General features: G+C 41.9%; 1 protein-coding gene across 5 annotated transcripts in view; it reads right to left on the reverse strand.

The window, feature by feature from the left end:
- The window catches only part of FAT1 (FAT atypical cadherin 1), a 116,592-nt gene that overhangs the window by 32,220 nt on the left and 66,678 nt on the right, over positions 1-17,694 (reverse strand). For all 5 annotated transcript variants that reach the window (XM_036301200.1, XM_036301205.1, XM_036301201.1 and 2 more), the window contains exons 4-9: positions 13,392-13,453; positions 10,974-11,303; positions 10,429-10,639; positions 8,081-8,220; positions 5,636-5,911; positions 5,308-5,518 (exon numbers count right to left, since the gene is read on the reverse strand). In XM_036301200.1, coding sequence (XP_036157093.1) covers positions 5,308-5,518; positions 5,636-5,911; positions 8,081-8,220; positions 10,429-10,639; positions 10,974-11,303; positions 13,392-13,453 — 1,230 coding nt within the window. The remainder of the gene's footprint in view (positions 1-5,307; positions 5,519-5,635; positions 5,912-8,080; positions 8,221-10,428; positions 10,640-10,973; positions 11,304-13,391; positions 13,454-17,694) is intronic.

Raw genomic sequence — 17,694 nt, forward strand, 5'->3', positions numbered from 1 at the left:
TATCACTCTGGATCTAACACCAAACACACTCTCTTTTGCTTGAACCAAGAATGCGCTTATGGAAGGGTATGCTACCTTTCATAAAGCAGTTAAGTTCGTAATTTTCCAAGCGTTCCCTCAAAAACCCTTTAGAACATACTTATATTTCAGCATTTATCACCTGAAAATGCTCAAGGTTCTCATTCCTTATAAGAATTTAACAAATTTCATATTCATTAAGAGAATTTAACAAATTTCAAGAGAACTGTCCCTTATGTTAAATATTCAGGGTACTGATAAATAAGCTTGTGTATAACTTCTCCTACTCTTTAGAGGATTTTGGTAATAGTCTCTTCTGAATCATGTTCAGGTCAATGTATCCCCTAAGTCAGTGGTTCTCAAGTGGGGGTGATCCTACCCAGAAGGGGATGTTCAACAATGCCTGGAGACATTTTTTTAAAATATATTTTTATTGATTTCAGAGAGGGAGAGAGAGACAGAAACATCCAAGATGAGAATCATTCATCGGCTGCCTCCTGCTCACCCCCTGCTGGGGACTGAGTCCACAACCAGGGCGTGTGCCCAGACCAGGAATGGAACTGTGATCTCCTGATTTATGGGTCAGCACTCAACCACTGAGCCACACCAGCTGGGGTTTCTGGAGACATTTTGGGTTGGCACTACTTGGGGGAGAGACCAGGGATGCTGCTAAACTTCCTGCAGTACACAGGACGGTCCCCAAAACAAAAATCTGTTGTTCAAAAAGTCAGCCGTGTTGAGGCTGAGAAATTCTCCTCTAGCACCGATTGCTTTACTGGCTTTTCCTGCACCTTTTCCACCTGCACTGTAAACATGTATTCAGCTGCAAAGGCAACTCTGAGTCCTGTTGTTGTATAGCACCGACTGAAATCTTTCTGACAAAAACCAGCAGTTGACTATAGCTTAGCAGTTACCTCTCTTTTTGAACAGATCAAGGCAGTGTGAGGGTTCGACCCATCCATGAACCCTTCATCCCTATTCTGTTTTATAAACAGGAGTCCAGCTCCCTTATCCTAGACACAGAACTGCGTGTGTTCTTCCCAAACGAACTATTACACTCGCCCCAAACAAGGCTGACTGGCCACTTAACGGCTTCCTCCAATGGCTTTCCTCCAGGTTTGCAATCGAGTGCGGCCCTCCACAGAACAGCATTACTTAGTGTGATTTGCAAACCAGGGGATTAACCAAGCACTTCTTTCTCCACCTCATTACTAGGAAACGCTTCCTCTCTGGCCTTCATTTCCTTCCTTTAATACATTTTCCAAAAAATCCATGATAATGTTTTCTGAGGCCCGACCGAGCCTGGTTTTCATTAAGCCTGCCTGGCTCTGCACCCAGGGCAGGGGCCCAGGCTTCTCCAGGCTCCTGAGCTCTGAGCTAAACCCTGGCCCATGGACGGGGTCGTGCTGTCTCTGCCAGGCCTTGCAGACACGGGCCCCGGCCTGTCTGTGTCTATGAGTCAACGATCCCAGATTCTCTCTCTTACTCATAGTCATCACGGTCCTCTCTCATCCTGCCTGCGCATCACCCCACCTTCCAAAACTGTGACGGGCTGTCTGGACCATGGAGGAGACTGCAAAACCTTCATCCCCACTCCTTGGACTTCCTTCTATCTGTCCTAAAAGAGAAGCTGACCTACTGTATTTTATACTCATTCATCTTTGTGCATTTCTCTCTTATCTTGGATAGTGAAATCTTTTTTAATGATATATTTTTATTGATTTCAGAGAGTAAAGGAGAGGGAGAAATAGAAACATCAATGATGAGAGATAATCATTGATCCGAAGCTGCCTCCTGCACGCTCCCCACTGGGGATGGAGCCTGCAACCCAGGCACATGCCCTGACCGGGAATCGAACCGTGACCACCTGGTTCATAGGTCAACACCCAGCCACTGAGCCACGCCGGCCGGGTGGACAGTGAAATCTTAATGCTTCACGTACACAAGGCCTCGCATTCTTTATCACCTGGAGTTGCCTGGCTTTGCTAAAGACAGTTCTGATCCTGGCATTGGTAACAAGTAGGTAAACAGGAACCCAGCCAGTCAATTAATATATGGATCCCACAGAGACCACGGCAGAAAGCACAAGATTTACAGATGGGAGAGCAACGTGGTGTTTATTGGAAGAACCCCGAGGGCTGCTGAGTGGCTTGGACATGCCGTCTGATCTAGTAATAGACACGCTCACCAAATACTGAAATACACGTATGTTGTTTGTGAACGAACCCACAGGGCAGGGGCGGAAGTCTGTACTCCGCTGGGGGCTTAGTCAGTCTCCTTAGCTGGAGATACGGTGATTTCTAAAGAGCCTTAAACTGTCCTCGCTATTGGAGCCAGGCGACTATGTGAGCAAACGTGCATGCGTGCGCTCATTAGCTATGACTGTATTACACACGCACACCCCACAGGGCATCAGAGAGCTGCGCACAGGAATCCGTGTCTTCCCACAGGGACACGCTGTGGATGCCGACCGCCGGCCAGTGCGGCCACCTCTCTAAACTTCAAGTGCAACGATAGTGAACCTAAGTTTGGGGAAGAAAATCAATTCTGGTCAATAAGAATATTTACTGAAAGGCTCCTATTTCCAGGCGTTCCAATGGTTTTGAAGTTACAATTATCTACTTTCAAAAAATAAAGAGAACACGAAGCTGCCCAGAGTATGGCGCTGAGCATGTGTCTCCAAGCACATAACTCAACTGCTACTGAACATACCCTTTAATTAATTCCTTTTCCCCTGAAGACTCCTCATCAGACCCAACCTTTTGCTCAATAAATCGCTGCTAATTAAACATGCCGTGTGATGGCCTGAATTCATAACTAGTCTTTTGAACTTTATTAAATGTAATCTGACAGACATTAGAAACAGGTGATTATGAATAAATGGTAAGTGAGCGGCCACAGGACCATTTTATAGTCCCTGCTGTTCGAACAGATTCACACACACACAATTCCACAGCATTTAAGGGGAGTCATTTCCTATAAAGTACTTGTTCAGCACTATTTTTATAATACCAAATCGAAAACAGTATCTTTGTAAAAGTCCAAGGTCTGTGCTGGAATAGGCCCTTGGTATTATGTATTCGCTGAGTGGAGATACAGTTCCATTCTTGGAATACCAAGTTACTAATTCCATCAGCCCTACAAGCATTTAAGGAATGTGTATGCCTTCAGTCGGGCACCAACAATCATATTTTAACCACCCAGTTGTTGAAAATTATGTGAAAGCTAAGGGAAAGTTTAACATTTTCTCCTACACAAACCCAGCCAGTTTGTCTGCGGGAAAATTATTTCATTGAAGTGCTCGGGCATGCACACGTGGAATGCGCTGCTTTTTTAACGGCGACATTTCTGAACCAGTGGGAAAACCTCCATCGTTAGGCAAGGCACTAACTACATGAAAACACATCTTACTGCTGCAACCATGGGCAGCAGACGAGGTCTTCCTTATGAGGAATGGACTAAATTTGGTCGCTTTCAGTGAAATAAATGAAACTTCAAATATATTAAGAAATAAAAATAGTTTGACCACAAACTACATCAACAAAGTGTTTGTTTTTTTAATTACTATCCATTTGCTTGGCTTTTGGTAATATGAGTTAATAGCTAATTGACACCTCTTTGAATTCTAATGCCTATGATAGATGCAATTTCTAAAAATGTAGCAGTATGGACTTACAAAAAAAAAGGCAAGTTAAGTGGAAGATCTCAATACTTTAAATTCATTATAAAGGCAGAATAGGAGAGAGATTTTGTACTAACAATGACACAAAGACAGAACTGAAAAGTGCCTTCTCATATTGAATCACTTACTCCTATCATTTGGCATGAGCAGGAAAAGCTGCAAAGCAAGGCCATTTCTGACTGCACACATCAGATGCTCTAAAGCCGACTGACCCGTCTCAAGCAAGAACATGCCTGTGTGGACCAATGGCGACCCCCACACCTATAAAGTTCGAATATGAATGTGCCCAACATGGCACCTGCACATGAAATGAGCTTAATGAGACCCTGGGATGAATACATGGGTGGCTGAATAGCAGCATTCAACAGAGAACAAAAACACTGCTTGGCCACAGTGCTGCTCTGTGACGCTCCTCCTGGTAACCCTAGGCAAGACTCAGATCTCCTGCCTTATCCTCCCTGGAACTGCCCACACTTCCAGCTGCCCTCCCTGCCCTGGTTGCCTCTTGCCCAGCTCCTCCAGCCCCTTCAGCTTTCCAACATCTCTGAGTCCAAATCCCACCCCTGGGGACCGACCGCATGAGCCATGAGTGACACGCAACTGTGTGAGCTGCACGGGGTGACGGTGGCAGCAACAGTAAACCCGGAAGGAGCAGGGGCATGACCCTCTCTCTGTGAGATCTGAGTGGGTCATAATTGGAAGAGTCAGCAGTCCACCACGAAATCCCTGCTCTGCCTAGGAGAAAACACTCGCTACAAGTATACAAGTAAAGCACTGCATTAAGAGGCCAGCATTTTCCTAAGAACGTTTCCTAGTTTAAGAAGGAAAATGATTGTGTGGTGAAAAAAAGTTTAGAGCCCGGCTAGTGTGGCTCAGTGGTTGAGCGTCGACCTATGAACCAGGAGGTCGCAGTCAGATTCCTGGTCAGGGCACATGTCTGGGTTGTGGGCTCCATCCCCAGGAGGAGGAGTGCAGGAGGCAGCCACCAATCAATGATTCTCTCTCATCATTGATGTTTCTATCTCTCTCTCCCTCCCTCTGCCTTCCTCTCTTAAATCAATAAAGATATATTTAAAAAGTACAGCCCTAGCTGGTTTGGCTCAGAGGATGGAGCGTCAGCTTGCGGACTGAAGGGTCCCAGGTTCGATTCTAGTCAAGGGCACATGCCTGGGTTGCAGTCTCTCTCCCCACTTGGGGGTGTGCAGGAGGCAGCCAATCAATATGACTGTCTCTCATCACTGATGTTTCTATCTCTCCCTCTCCCTTCCTCTCTAAAATCAATAAAAATATATTTTAAAAAAATACAAGTTTAGAAATACTAAATTGGCCAAATCAAGTTTTCTTTGTGGTAGGACCTCTCAGCTTTGAATTATGCTAATATCGTGAGTCTCCAAGCACTTGACCCAAACTTGTTAGGACTCTATCCTAGCTTCCTAAAGAGCTAGAACTTAAATTGTTTTCTCTTTCTCCTAACATGTAAGCTCCATGTAAGTAATTTTTGCAGTGATACACAGAAATGTTTTAACCTCCAGAACCAATTTTAGAAAAGAAGAGACAGACATTTAACAAGTGCTAAGTTATGAACCTCTGGAGTGCTCCCCAAGTACCTGACTCGATGGAGTACACCACTTCGGCATTCCTCCCCTTGTCCTTGTCCAGCGCCGTGACCTGCAGCACCACCGAGCCCACAGCTGCGGATTCATACACCCGCCCTTCGTAGGAGGAACTCGTGAACCAGGGCGCGTGGTCATTCGTGTCACTGACATTCACCACGATCCTCGCAAAGTTGCGCTTCACAGGGACATCTTGATCTCGTACCTGAAAAAAATCAGCATTATCAATCCCGTTGGAATTTTCCTGACTTAAAATCCCTCTCAAATGCATGAAACCCTTCAGGAACTGCAGGGTGGCCGGAGAATGGGCAGAGAGCCGTACCATGACCGTGAGGACGTGCTGGTGAATGGCTTCGTGATCCAGTGTCTCCGAAGTGTAGAGAGAGCCAGTTGCAGGATCCAGACGAAACTTCTTGAGACTCAGCGGATCGATGCTACTCTGCAGGGTGTAGATGAGTTTGTTTTTCTCATCCTTATCCACAGCACTGATCTGCAAAATCTCTGTTTCTGGCGCTGTGTCCTCAGGAATAACGACTTCATACTTGGATGTAGAGAACTGAGGGCGATGGTCATTTGTGTCTATGACTTTGATGAATACCTATAATGACAGAACGAGTCACACAGAAATATTCCTAAGTCTGACATTTTAATAAATAACCAGTGACTCAGATGCACATTTTTAAAAATTGATTTCTTTTAGCAAAAATGAAACGCAAGCATGAGAAAAGTAACAAAAATCAAAATATCTTTCAATTTTTCATTGATATACTATTTCTATACCTGAGTATGATAACGAGGACCTTTCTAAATTCTTGAGGCTAACGTTGGAGAGAAAATGTAACACCTTTCACACATTTCCTTATGAAATGCAGCAGAGGTATTTCTAGATTCCTCAGATAACGATTACAGAGAAGTTACTTTCCCAGGTTTACAGAAGACTAGTTTCCTGGATCCGAGTTGAATCTGTACCTATCATGCTGCTGAGTGAGGATAATACTAGACTGTCACAGGATCTAAATTTCTTGTTCTAATCTTTGAGACTCCAACTTCTTATCGACAGATTATTTTTATATTTATGAAAAAGTAAGAAATGTGCTTGTAAATTCTTATCTTTTTGTGATCGCAAAACCTATGTATCAATAGTAAACACATCTACTTCCTAAAAGAAACTGAAGTACAACGAAAAGATAAACTCTCTTAAACATATCGGCATCGAATAAAAACCTTAGAGGAAAAAGGCTGATGTTAAAAAACTCAGTCCCCAGTAAAATCCTTTTACATGCCAGCAGGATTCATTTTCAGATTGCAAAGGCATATGTGGATGAGGCACAGTGGAAATCACCACTGATTATAACACCGATTTACAGTATGAGCAAGAAATCTAGGCTTCGTTGGTGCATCTGGAGAAAGGGGTGTGCTAGTCCCGATGGCACGGGAGGCCTGGGCCCGAGGAACGCACAGGTGAAGCTACTAACACACCGCCCCAGGCGTGTGAACCAGCGGCCTGTGAGAGAAGCAGGTACCAGCTCTCAGAGAACACCAAGTCCATGATGGATCGGCACGTCAGACTTTATATGAATACTAAATGCAATCACCAAGTGCAGAAAGGTTTTATGTGACAGTTATGTAAATATTTAAAACTACAGAGGCCTCACTCTTCAATGTCAACGGTGATGCAGAAGGGATGGCTCTAACGGCAATTTCTACAGATTAAATCATTATGCATTTACTCCCACTATAAATTTAAAGATCATTCTTCTCATGGAGTGTTGGGCAGACATCGTGTTATCCTGCTCCAAGATCCATTAATCACAAGTGAGCAGGAACCACTGAAGGAAAACCAGCCATTTTCGATCAGGCCATTCAGCCGCAACATTGGCTGGGCACTTAAAGGTCAGCGCTGAGCGTGTAAAATAAATGTGGCAATCCCGCCCGCATGAAGCTTTCAACCTCCTGGGCCATGCCCTGTACCTACAAAGTCTAATGAGGTTTCATACACGATCAAGTAAGTCTTTCAGAGAAGCTCTTCAGGAGGAAGTAAAGCTTTGCTTGCCTAGGCCTTGGGTTGGTAAATGAGTGCGTATTTATTCGGGTAGGAGTGAGATGCTAATGGGACTTTCAGAACGATGTTACCAGTTATTTTATACAGCCCTCGCTAAGGGAGCCAAGGCTTTAACCAGCTTCAATGAAAACGACTTGGACAAATCATCCTCACCAGGGACACATTTTTTTGTAATCCTCACCTGAGGATATTGTTTCCACTGTTTTTGTTTTTTTTTTAGAGAGGAGGGCGGAGGGGGCAGACAGAGAAACAGCAATGTGAGAGAGACACACATCGACCGGTGGCCTCCCGTTCGCACCCTGGCCGGAGCTGGGGATCAAGTCTGCAATGGATGTATGAGCCCTTGACCTGGAATCAAACCGGAGACCCTTTGGACCGATGCTCTAACCATTGAACAACCGGCCAGGGCATCAGAGATATATTTTATACTAATACAGTTGAAAAGGAGTAAAATATGAAAATATCTTGATAATATAACAATGTGTGGGTTTCTTAAGTCTTCTTTAAAAAATTTCTCGGGATTTGCAGTTAATTTTATTTCTGCAAATAAAAGTCCCTGGTGTGCACGTGTGTTAACTACAGCAACATGGTAACTTCTGATCGGAGAACCTCGGGGGGTGTGTGTGTGTGGGGGGGGGGGGGGGGGAGGGCAGAATGAACTGCTCATACCCTCCTCTGACAAGCACCCCCTCATCCTCCGCTCACCTGAGTCAGTATTGTGCTGGTTCCATCTGTCGCCTCGACGGTGAGGTTGTAGTCTGATTTCTGTTCCGCATCAAGAGGTTTGGCAACAATGATGGTGCCCGTGCCCTTGTCCACATCAAAGTGACTCTCATAGTTGCCACCTGGATTCAATTAGGACAAACAAGTAAGAACAGGTAACAGGATGAAAACCTGCTGACTCTTTTGTGGCTTTTTAATTCTTACTGCCAGTAAAACGAAATTTCTGATATATAATCAATATTGGCCAAGGTGATTCCCAGCGCTTTCATTTTGAGAACAAGGAAGGGCAAGGACAAAGGCATCCCTTTTAGAGACGCAGAATGGAGACCTAACTGTCAAGGCAACAACTAAGCGAAAGGAAGCAAGAAAGCAACTCTGAAAAGAGGAAAACATTGCTAATATTGCCCATGAATGACTGCCAATTTGATTTTTCGGGGGTTCTAAATATATCTTTAATTTATGTGGCAGTAGCTATATAAGATATTTGGTAACCAAGGTTGGCCATTTAAAAGTTTAATTATAAAAAATAACAACTGTAACACTTTGGGCATATTGCCCTAATAAAATACCTATTAAAAAAAAATGCTGACTTGGAAAAAAATAGCGATAGTTATCAAGAATTAGCCATGACTCATATGAAGTATGTGAAATTTTTTCCATTGTTGTCAAAGAGAATGAAGCAAACGTTTCTGTGCTACTTACATTATCCAAATACAATGCCAATGATATATTCTTGACAAACTTTTCAAATCCATTGAACTTGAGATACTTATATCAATGAAATGGAATGAAAATGTCTTAACATCACAGTGAAGTTCTATTACTAAATCTTACCAAAAAGCAAAATAGCACACACACGTGCGCACGCGCACACACACACACACACACACACACACAGCAAAGTCTTCAGTTAAAACGAAGGATCTAGGGATGGATGAGAAGTTGGTATGTTTGCAATTAAAATGGATGACCGCGTGCACACTATGAAAAGAAAACGCAATGAAAGGGAGGCCCTGGAAATAAAAGTTCTAAAAAAAAAAAAAAATGATGCTTTTTATTGCAGATCTCATAATCTGAGACAAATTATGTGATCTCAGCAGATACCTTCTGCTGTACAGTTCAGGTCACAAGTCATCTGAAAGATGTAAAACACTTCTCTAGCCAGTGTGTCTCCTGGCACAGCCAAAAAGAAGCAAGCAAGCATGGAAGAAAGCAGAGAACAAGGCAGAGCCGTCAATCAGACCGGTTCCAAAGGCAGGCGGGGTTACACGGTGATGTTAGAGGCTGCCCAGGAGCCGCCTGCTCATCTGGAAATGGGATAGGAATTAACAGACAGCAAACGAACTGTTCTGATTGCAGCGGACTATGAACACAATCTCATTTCTTGTCTTTAAAACTAACCTGTAATGGTTTCATAGGTGGTGATGACATCCACAATTTCATACATTGACCAACATGATGAACAGAGCCTAACTGTCTAGTGTGCAAGTTCAAGGGGGAAAGCCGTACACAGTGCACCTGTGTCGCTCAGCCGATGGCTGACCAGCTCGACTTGCTGAAACAGCATCTGGGGCTATCGTGGCTGAGAGGTGGACGAGGGAAAAGGGACATGAAGTCCCAATCGTAATGCGTGCTTCTGATCTTAAGTATCCTTATTATTAAAATAGTGTGAAGAAATCATAAAAACATGTCAAAGTCTAATGTGAACTTTTGAAAAGTATGTTGGAATAGGTTATTAGATTCTATAACTACGTTGAACTAAATGACAAAAAAAAAAAACTGGCTTAGGCATGTAATTTAATCTAGTGAATCTTGCTTCCTACTGAAAATGAGGTAAATAAAACTTTAAAAGTCACGGTTGCCACTATCGTTTTTAAGTTATAAAATTAAAAATTTTAAGCTTATTCTCTATAAAATACCAATGTGTGACAACCACACATAGTTATTTTAAACATTTAAATCATATCCACTGAAAATGGTAATCTGCCATATGCTATGTTTCAAGAGGGAAAAATTAAAAAGCTATATTTTTGGATCAGAAACTGTACTTTTGGACCAAAATGCTTAGATTTCTCTATAAATCCTTGATGTACTTTTAAAAACCTTAATTTTCATATTGAGATGGTACACATAGAGCACCTATTTTAAACAAGTTTAATATATGTTGGGTACAGAGGCAAACTTTGCAATCAAGATACCGCAATTTAAAACAAATTGGTCTTATTCCCAATTTTACATTTCTGAGACATGCACAAAAATCAGCAGAGCATAAACAGGTTCTCCACGGTATTACCTAGACAAGGACGATGACAACGATGAGGAAGGCTTACCAATGATGTCAAACCAAAGAGGGGTGCCAGGCGGCTCAACAGCTATCACTCCGATCATGTGAGCCACGGGGTCGCTTTCCATGACAGTAAAGGTGAAAAACGATTCTTCAAAGGAAATTGGCTCCGGGGACGGTTTGGGTTTGGAGATCCATTCAATATGGAGGCGAGTGGTTGACCACTTCTGGGGGCGACCGTTGTCCACTGCCTTGATCTATATGAGCAGAGGGGATCAAAACGGCAAATTATTAGAAGTAGCATCCCATCACTGAAGCATGGATTGGGCTGGTCTTAGACTGAGCCAATTTCAAACATTTAATATCTGTCTTTGCATATTCCATGTGGTTAATGCTATATCAGAAAGCATCCTCTTCAGGCCACACTCAACAAATAATAACTGGAGTGACAACTGCAAAGAGGAAAACAAACCCATACTTCCCACTGTCATACTGAGGCCATTTACGGAATAAAGTTATAAGAGAACGAGACCAAAGACTAGATTAATAATAAATGTTTGTAAGACATTCAAAGACTCGATCTTCACTCACTGAAAGAATATCGTATTCTCCAGCTCCAGAAAACTTCTTGGATGACACCAGTCCGGTTTTGGGCTCAATAAAAAATTTTCCGTGCTCATTGCCCTCTTCGATGCTGTAGGAGATTTCTGCGTTGGGACCTTCGTCTTTGTCGGCAGCGATCACCCGGTAGATGGGATCGCGCTTGGCGTTCCGGTCTCGGTCCGGCTTTTCTCGCTCTGGGAGTCTGATCTTGTAGAACTTTTGCAGGAACTGAGGTTTGTTGTCATTTTCATCAAGGATTTTCACAATCACTCTTGCAACAGTTGATTTGGGGGGACTACCATTGTCTGTCACGGTAACCTATTTTTTAAAGGTGAGAGATCAACAATGTTTTTAAAAGACAGTAAATAAAAGTGGTTGCTTTCTTCCCAATGAGAATCAGCATCTGTGGAAACCTATCCAGTGCACACAGCTCTGACCACAAACCACCTCCTCTCGTTCCAGCAACAGCCCTGTGAGGAGGCAGGACAACCTCTCCCATTTTCAGATAGAAACTCAGGGAAGGCAAGGGCTAAGAAAGAACTGGCTGTGAGCCCTAACCTCTCCTGACCAGGCATCTCCCTTCCTCACACTGCCATTTTTTAAAAATTGGTTGTAAAGAGCAAGAGAGGGAGAGAGAAAGAGAAAGACTCATCAATTTGTTGTTCCACTTCTTTATGCATTCACTGGTTGATTCCTGTATGTGCCCTGACTGGGGATCGAACCTGCAAACTTGGCGTTAACAGGACGATGCTCTAACCAACTGAGCTACCAGGCCAGGGCCCTCACATAACTGTTACTGTACTGTGAATGCCACCAAAATGCTAAGCTATCAAACTTATTATTTTTAAGCCAAGGAAGGGATACATGAAGATTTTGCTTTAAGTATCTAAAGAGTCCTCTTAAACTATATAGATACTGCATATACTTAAAAATAAAATCTCCACACAGTCCATTAAAAAAACTGTCATTTTTAAGCTTCATCAATAAAATAAGCTAAGTCATCAATTTAAAATATGTGCTAAGCAGCACGCCTTTTAATACTAGTAATCATCGTTTTATTTTGTTTGGCTCTTGCACAGAAGTTTTCCATGTTTAGTAGGGTGAACCACAAACATTTAAATTTAATACCAATTTATGAAATAAAAATTTCAGTAAAAGAAATGTAAAGTCACTTTGATTCTAAGTAAATTATTCATGTCATCAGTGTGGAATAAAAATCAGGATTCTTGGGGATGCACTGGCATGTGCTTCTAGATGCAAAAGAAACAATTTCACCCGTTAATCAAATGTCCTCAGTGTGTAGATTAAAAGTAATGACCTTAGTAACAGTTATTCTCCCCTCACACATCCTCCCAAATTAATTACTGAAATACTAAAAACTAAAGTGGATTGAAGTTTCCCAGGGAAGTATTTTCTGTTTGAAGCTGATAGGTGTAAATCCTGTTATTTACAAACTGTGAATGGATCCTGACAGTACTTGTCAAGTACATGCTCTACCTTCCCAAACTCTCAAAATAAAACAAAAAAAAATTGCTATTGCAATTTTAATGTCTCACACCATTTCCCTGTGACCAGCTGATATTTGGGAAAAAAAGAAAAATTAAAGAGGAATACAATCAAGAATGGTGCTTTATAGTATTCATCACCAAATTGTTCCTAAGCCTGGATTCAATAACAAATAGCCAGTAACACAGTTTTGTTGCTGTTGTTGTTCTATACTTTTACTGACTTTTAGAGGAAAAGGAAGGGAGAAGGATAGAAAGATAGAAACATCAATGAGAGAGAGAAACATCATCGATCGGTTGCCTCCCCAACACCTCCTACTGGAGATCGAACCCACAAACCCAGGCATGTGCCCTGACAGGGAATGAAACCCAGGATCCTTTGGTGCAGGAGACGATGCTCTAACAACTGAGTCACACCGGCCAGGGCAAAAAAGGCATAAACTTTACATAATTCAGTTTAAAATGGAAAACAAACGAACAAAAACCTGGAAACAAGCTAACTACAGTTTAAAAGGTTGAATTAATCTATTTACAAAAGTACATCTCAAAAGCATAATACTGAAGAAAAAGATGTGGAAGACATACAAAAAACCACTTATGTAAATGAAACTGAAATTCAAATCACTGTTTTCGGTTTTGCTTACTCTCTGTGTGTGCCTGAATAAGTACAAACATTAGAATGGGACTTAGGACAGTGGTCTTGCATCCCGGGGACACAAAGGGACATAAAGGAGGCATAAAATACATGCACAATGTTTTATATTCCTTTTTATTAATGACAGTAAGCTAATATAACAAAATGTTAACAGCTATGAATACTAGTAAATGAGAACAAGAATGTTCTGTCCCATGATATTTACGAGTATATTTTCAAAATAACTGCAAATAAAGAAATGCTTACTTCTAATATGTGCTCATCTTGCTGCTCTCGATCTAGTTTCCTCGATGTAGTTGTGATGAGACCTATAAAAGGATAACAGTTCATTAGTCCTCACAACAATAAACCGTAATCTCACATAATCACACTCTGTATGTAAGTCTGAGCAAACCTCTTAACTTATTCTCAAGGGAAAAGAATGATTAATAAAGAACAGTTAATTATGTTATTTTCATTTAATAATTCTTAAACTCAATAGGTATATTACAGAAGTATTAAGAAAGTGAAAAACTCAAACCAGTTACATTTTTTGGTTTAATAGTTTCAATCTGTATTGTCAAAGAAGGTATTTAGAACACGAGATGAAATTATGCAGGATTTCAACCTCATCCATATCTCCTTCAACTGCTGCAGGACCCGTCTTCTCTCTCTGTATGTCTCTCCCTCTCTCAAAATCAATATTAAAAAAACACATATCCTCAGGTGAGGATTTAAAAACAGAGAATTGACAGAAGCAATTGTTGTAACTAGTGAAGACGGCCATTGGAACTGGTTTGGCTCAGTGGATAGAGCATTGGCCTGCGAACTGAAGCATCCCGGGTTCGATTCCAGTCAAGGGCATATGCTCAGGTTGCGGGCTTGATCCCCAGTAGGAAGTGTGCAGGAGGCAGCTGATCAATGATTCTCTTTCATCATTAATGTTTCTCTCTCCCTCTCCCTGCCTCTCTGAAATCAATACATATAAAAGAAAAGGGCCATTGGAAAATATAATGTATATGACTATGTTTCATTACCTTTGCATCATCTACTCTCAAAAATGAAGATTATAAAAGAAATGTGATTTTCCAGGTAATGCTGCTCAAATAACAATCATTTCATTTCCAACAAAAGAAGAAAATTAAGACCCCCCCCCCTTATTTCTTTGATTTTTCTACCAAACTACAATATTGAATTTATATCTCTCTCCTGAACTATGACAACTATCTGGTAAACTGTGAACGTATGGAACCAAGAAGACCATTAAAACTGATTGAATTTATTCTTGTACTTCACAAAACGTACACACAAAACTGCCCCAGCCACTGAAACACCCTCCCCAGCCTGTGTTGATGATGGACAGGTGGGTGCTGAGCGGCTCCAACATTCGCTCTGAAGGTCAGGAACAGCCTCATGTGGCAAGACAACGGCTAGGGCCAACCTTCCCCTGCCCAGCTTTCTGTGGTTCTTCTGCACGGAAATACTTCAAATAATTCATATTTAAGAGCAGACTTTATCCCTCTTTTGGATCTTCTCTAATATCCTATTTTCACAAAACTACCAATTAAAGGCTATTCAAAATGTTTCTCTACGTTTGTAAATGAGGGGCTTGTGTTTTCATGTAATTTGAAGTATTTCTTTTTCTTAATTAGTCACTAAGAATCTAAATCCACATTGTCTTCCCCATACTTCAATGAAGCAATGCTCTCTTTTGAATAAGAACAACAAAAGACTGTTTTGTAGTTATACTCTGAGGTTTTCCCTCGTTCGAGGAAAATGCTTCACAAAGCTTCATGGTTTGAAAATGTTGCTTTGGCACAAGTTTAATGTCCATTCCTTCAAAACCTTTTCAAGTTCAGTTCTTTTTTTTCCCCCCATCAAAAGTTTACCACCCCTTCTGATTGTGGTTTTTAAGTAGTTCAAAAATGACAGGAAGTCACCGGGACGAGTCCCATCCAACTGTCCCAAAGTGTCCATCCAAGAGTCATCGCCAATGGGCACTTCACAAGGGCAACAGCTTGCTTTGACCACCTGGGTTCAGCGGTAGAATTCACGCTGCCTTCCACACCTATTTTCACCTCTGGGACCCTGCTAATCCACCCTGCTACCCCTGCCCCCCCCTCACCACTGTGATAAACACTCACTTCAAAAATGAACCCGGTGTGTACCTTTTCTATATACCTCGCACATGTTATTAACCGTGGAGGTATTACATAGTCTAAAAAGGGCATCCATTTCTTTCATTTTAAACATCTGCGCTCATCTGTAATGTTTGTTACTAAATCCCAGGGAGACATGTGCTTAATAGAAACAGCACAATATTTCCAAACTGCAGAGAAACCCGATGCTCAGGTGTCTGAGCCAAGGAGAAGTTAAAGTGTTTCAAGGTCAATGGTAAGTCAGAGCCAGGCTTAGAGCTTAGCCTTCCTGAGGCCCAGATGAGAAGGGGTTTGTTTTGTTTTGTTTTTCCCCCCTCCCCATTCCACCACACACTGCATAGTTTATTGCATTATGGTATTTCAACGCTCCATAAACTCTGAACAGTGACTTATATAAAAGTTAAAGTGGGGGGGAGATGAGGGGGGGGGGGAATAGCCATAGTTAATCAGTATTCACTTAGCGGGTCCAACAATGCAAGTTAGAAAAGAAAACAGGAGGGGTGAAAGCAGGAAAATGCATACGCAAGTGCTGGCTTTTGTAACTTTGTGTTTTATCTTTCTTTTCTGCGAAGCACTATTAAATTAAAAATAGAAATGAAAATACAAAACTTTCTTTCCTTGACCTAGAAAAACATCCCATTCTGTAGAACAGCGATTTTCAACCTCTTTCATCTCATGGCACACATAAACTAATTACTAAACTTCCGTGACACACCAAAAAGGTACATTATATTTTTTGCTGATATGACAAAAGAAACGGCCATAATTCTGATTGACTCCCACAGGAAGCTGTTGCTCTTTTGGCTGTTGTTGTTTTTTAATCGGACAATCTAAGGGAGAAGGGTTCAGGACCCTGACTAACCAGTCAGGAGCTGCATGTTTTAAAATTGTTTTGCGGCACACCAGTTGAAAATTGTAGACCAATGCTATTATAAATATGGGTGGGCTGAGAGAACAGATTGCATTATCTTCTCACCAATTATCAGTTCAAGTTTACCCCCCTACGTGTATGTAAAACTAAGAAACCAAACTGTCCTATATTTTATGAATATCACTAAAAGTGATTCATAGCCTTTCTATGCTACTTTAGACATTTGGAGAAAGAGTTCATTTAAGAAAAGAGAGAATGGTAGGTTAACTGTCATACTTCACTAGAAATTTTTATTCTCTGACATTTCTTACAAGCCTGTACCAGAAACCATCGGCAAACTGCTCAGTTTAAGAGATCAAATAGATTTCATGGACTAGAATGCACATACTGGTGAGTATTAGAGGATGAGTAGGTACAGATAATCGGAGATAGTCCCCATAGGTGAAACTCCCTCTCTGCATTCATTCCGCTTCTTTGTGCTGTCCAGTAAGAATGCAGATGACTAAGACAGTCTTGTTTTCAGAGTGTTTAAGACACAAGGATGAAGGGGAGAAGGCAAAAGACTACATTCAACAAACAATAAGAGGGCCTAGAGTGTAGGGTGCATACTGAAAACAGCGGAGAGAAAGCAAGGGCTCTTGCTAAGGGCTCTGTATTCCAAGTAAGTTTGAACTTGGGTGATGAGACATGCAGTCTAGCCAAACCCATTGCTCCTGTGGATAACTAACCAACCAACCACCTACTATGCAAGTGAGGCCATCCACGACCAGCCAACCGCAAGCCGACCGGCCAAGCGACCACCATTGCATACTGTTTTCTACATTGTATTGAAGTCTCCATTTGAAATGTTTTATGACTTTACAGGGTATTATTCTATACTGTTAATTTCCATGGTACACTAGTAAAACATAACATGCTTTGAATTAGTTATCAAAAAACTACAGGGAGTAATCAAATGTATAGAAAACAAAGGAGGCAATACAACTGGTAATCATTCTAATTTTTAAAATAAATGATTAAAGTAAGCAAAGCACGGGGAAGCAGGAGATAGTAACTACAGCTTCCATGTAGCAGACGACTGTCATTCTGTCCATACCTGCCCCAACCAGCTTTAATAAAGTAAAATGTTCTCAGAACAAGGCTGTTCACTGCCATTTACAAAGATCACAGCCGAAGTCCTGAGGTCGGCACAGAAGGTTGGCAGAGGGCACCACAGGCAGGAGGGACAAGGGCAGAAACTAAACCAGGGACAGTGTTTTCCTGTGCAGACTTTTAAGCTGTCTCTTCCAACAGGTACTGACTTTTAACATCTGTGCGAGTCGACTGGAAAGTAAGTACGAAGCAGCAACCACACATCCAGTATCATGTTTGGCTCTCTGGTGGCTACAACAAATGAATATGGGGTGGTCCTGCCCTCAAGGACCTGAGCCAGGACTGCATCCCCTACAGGCAAGACCAGCACCCACACTGAAAATAAAGGCAGAGCAGACCTGCAAGGCAGGCAGGGAGGCTGGGCATCGCTATCCAGAGCCCCACCCTA

The sequence above is a fragment of the Myotis myotis genome, unplaced genomic scaffold, assembly GCF_014108235.1.
Source record: "Myotis myotis isolate mMyoMyo1 unplaced genomic scaffold, mMyoMyo1.p scaffold_m19_p_3, whole genome shotgun sequence".
Classification (NCBI taxonomy): Eukaryota; Metazoa; Chordata; class Mammalia; order Chiroptera; family Vespertilionidae; genus Myotis; species Myotis myotis.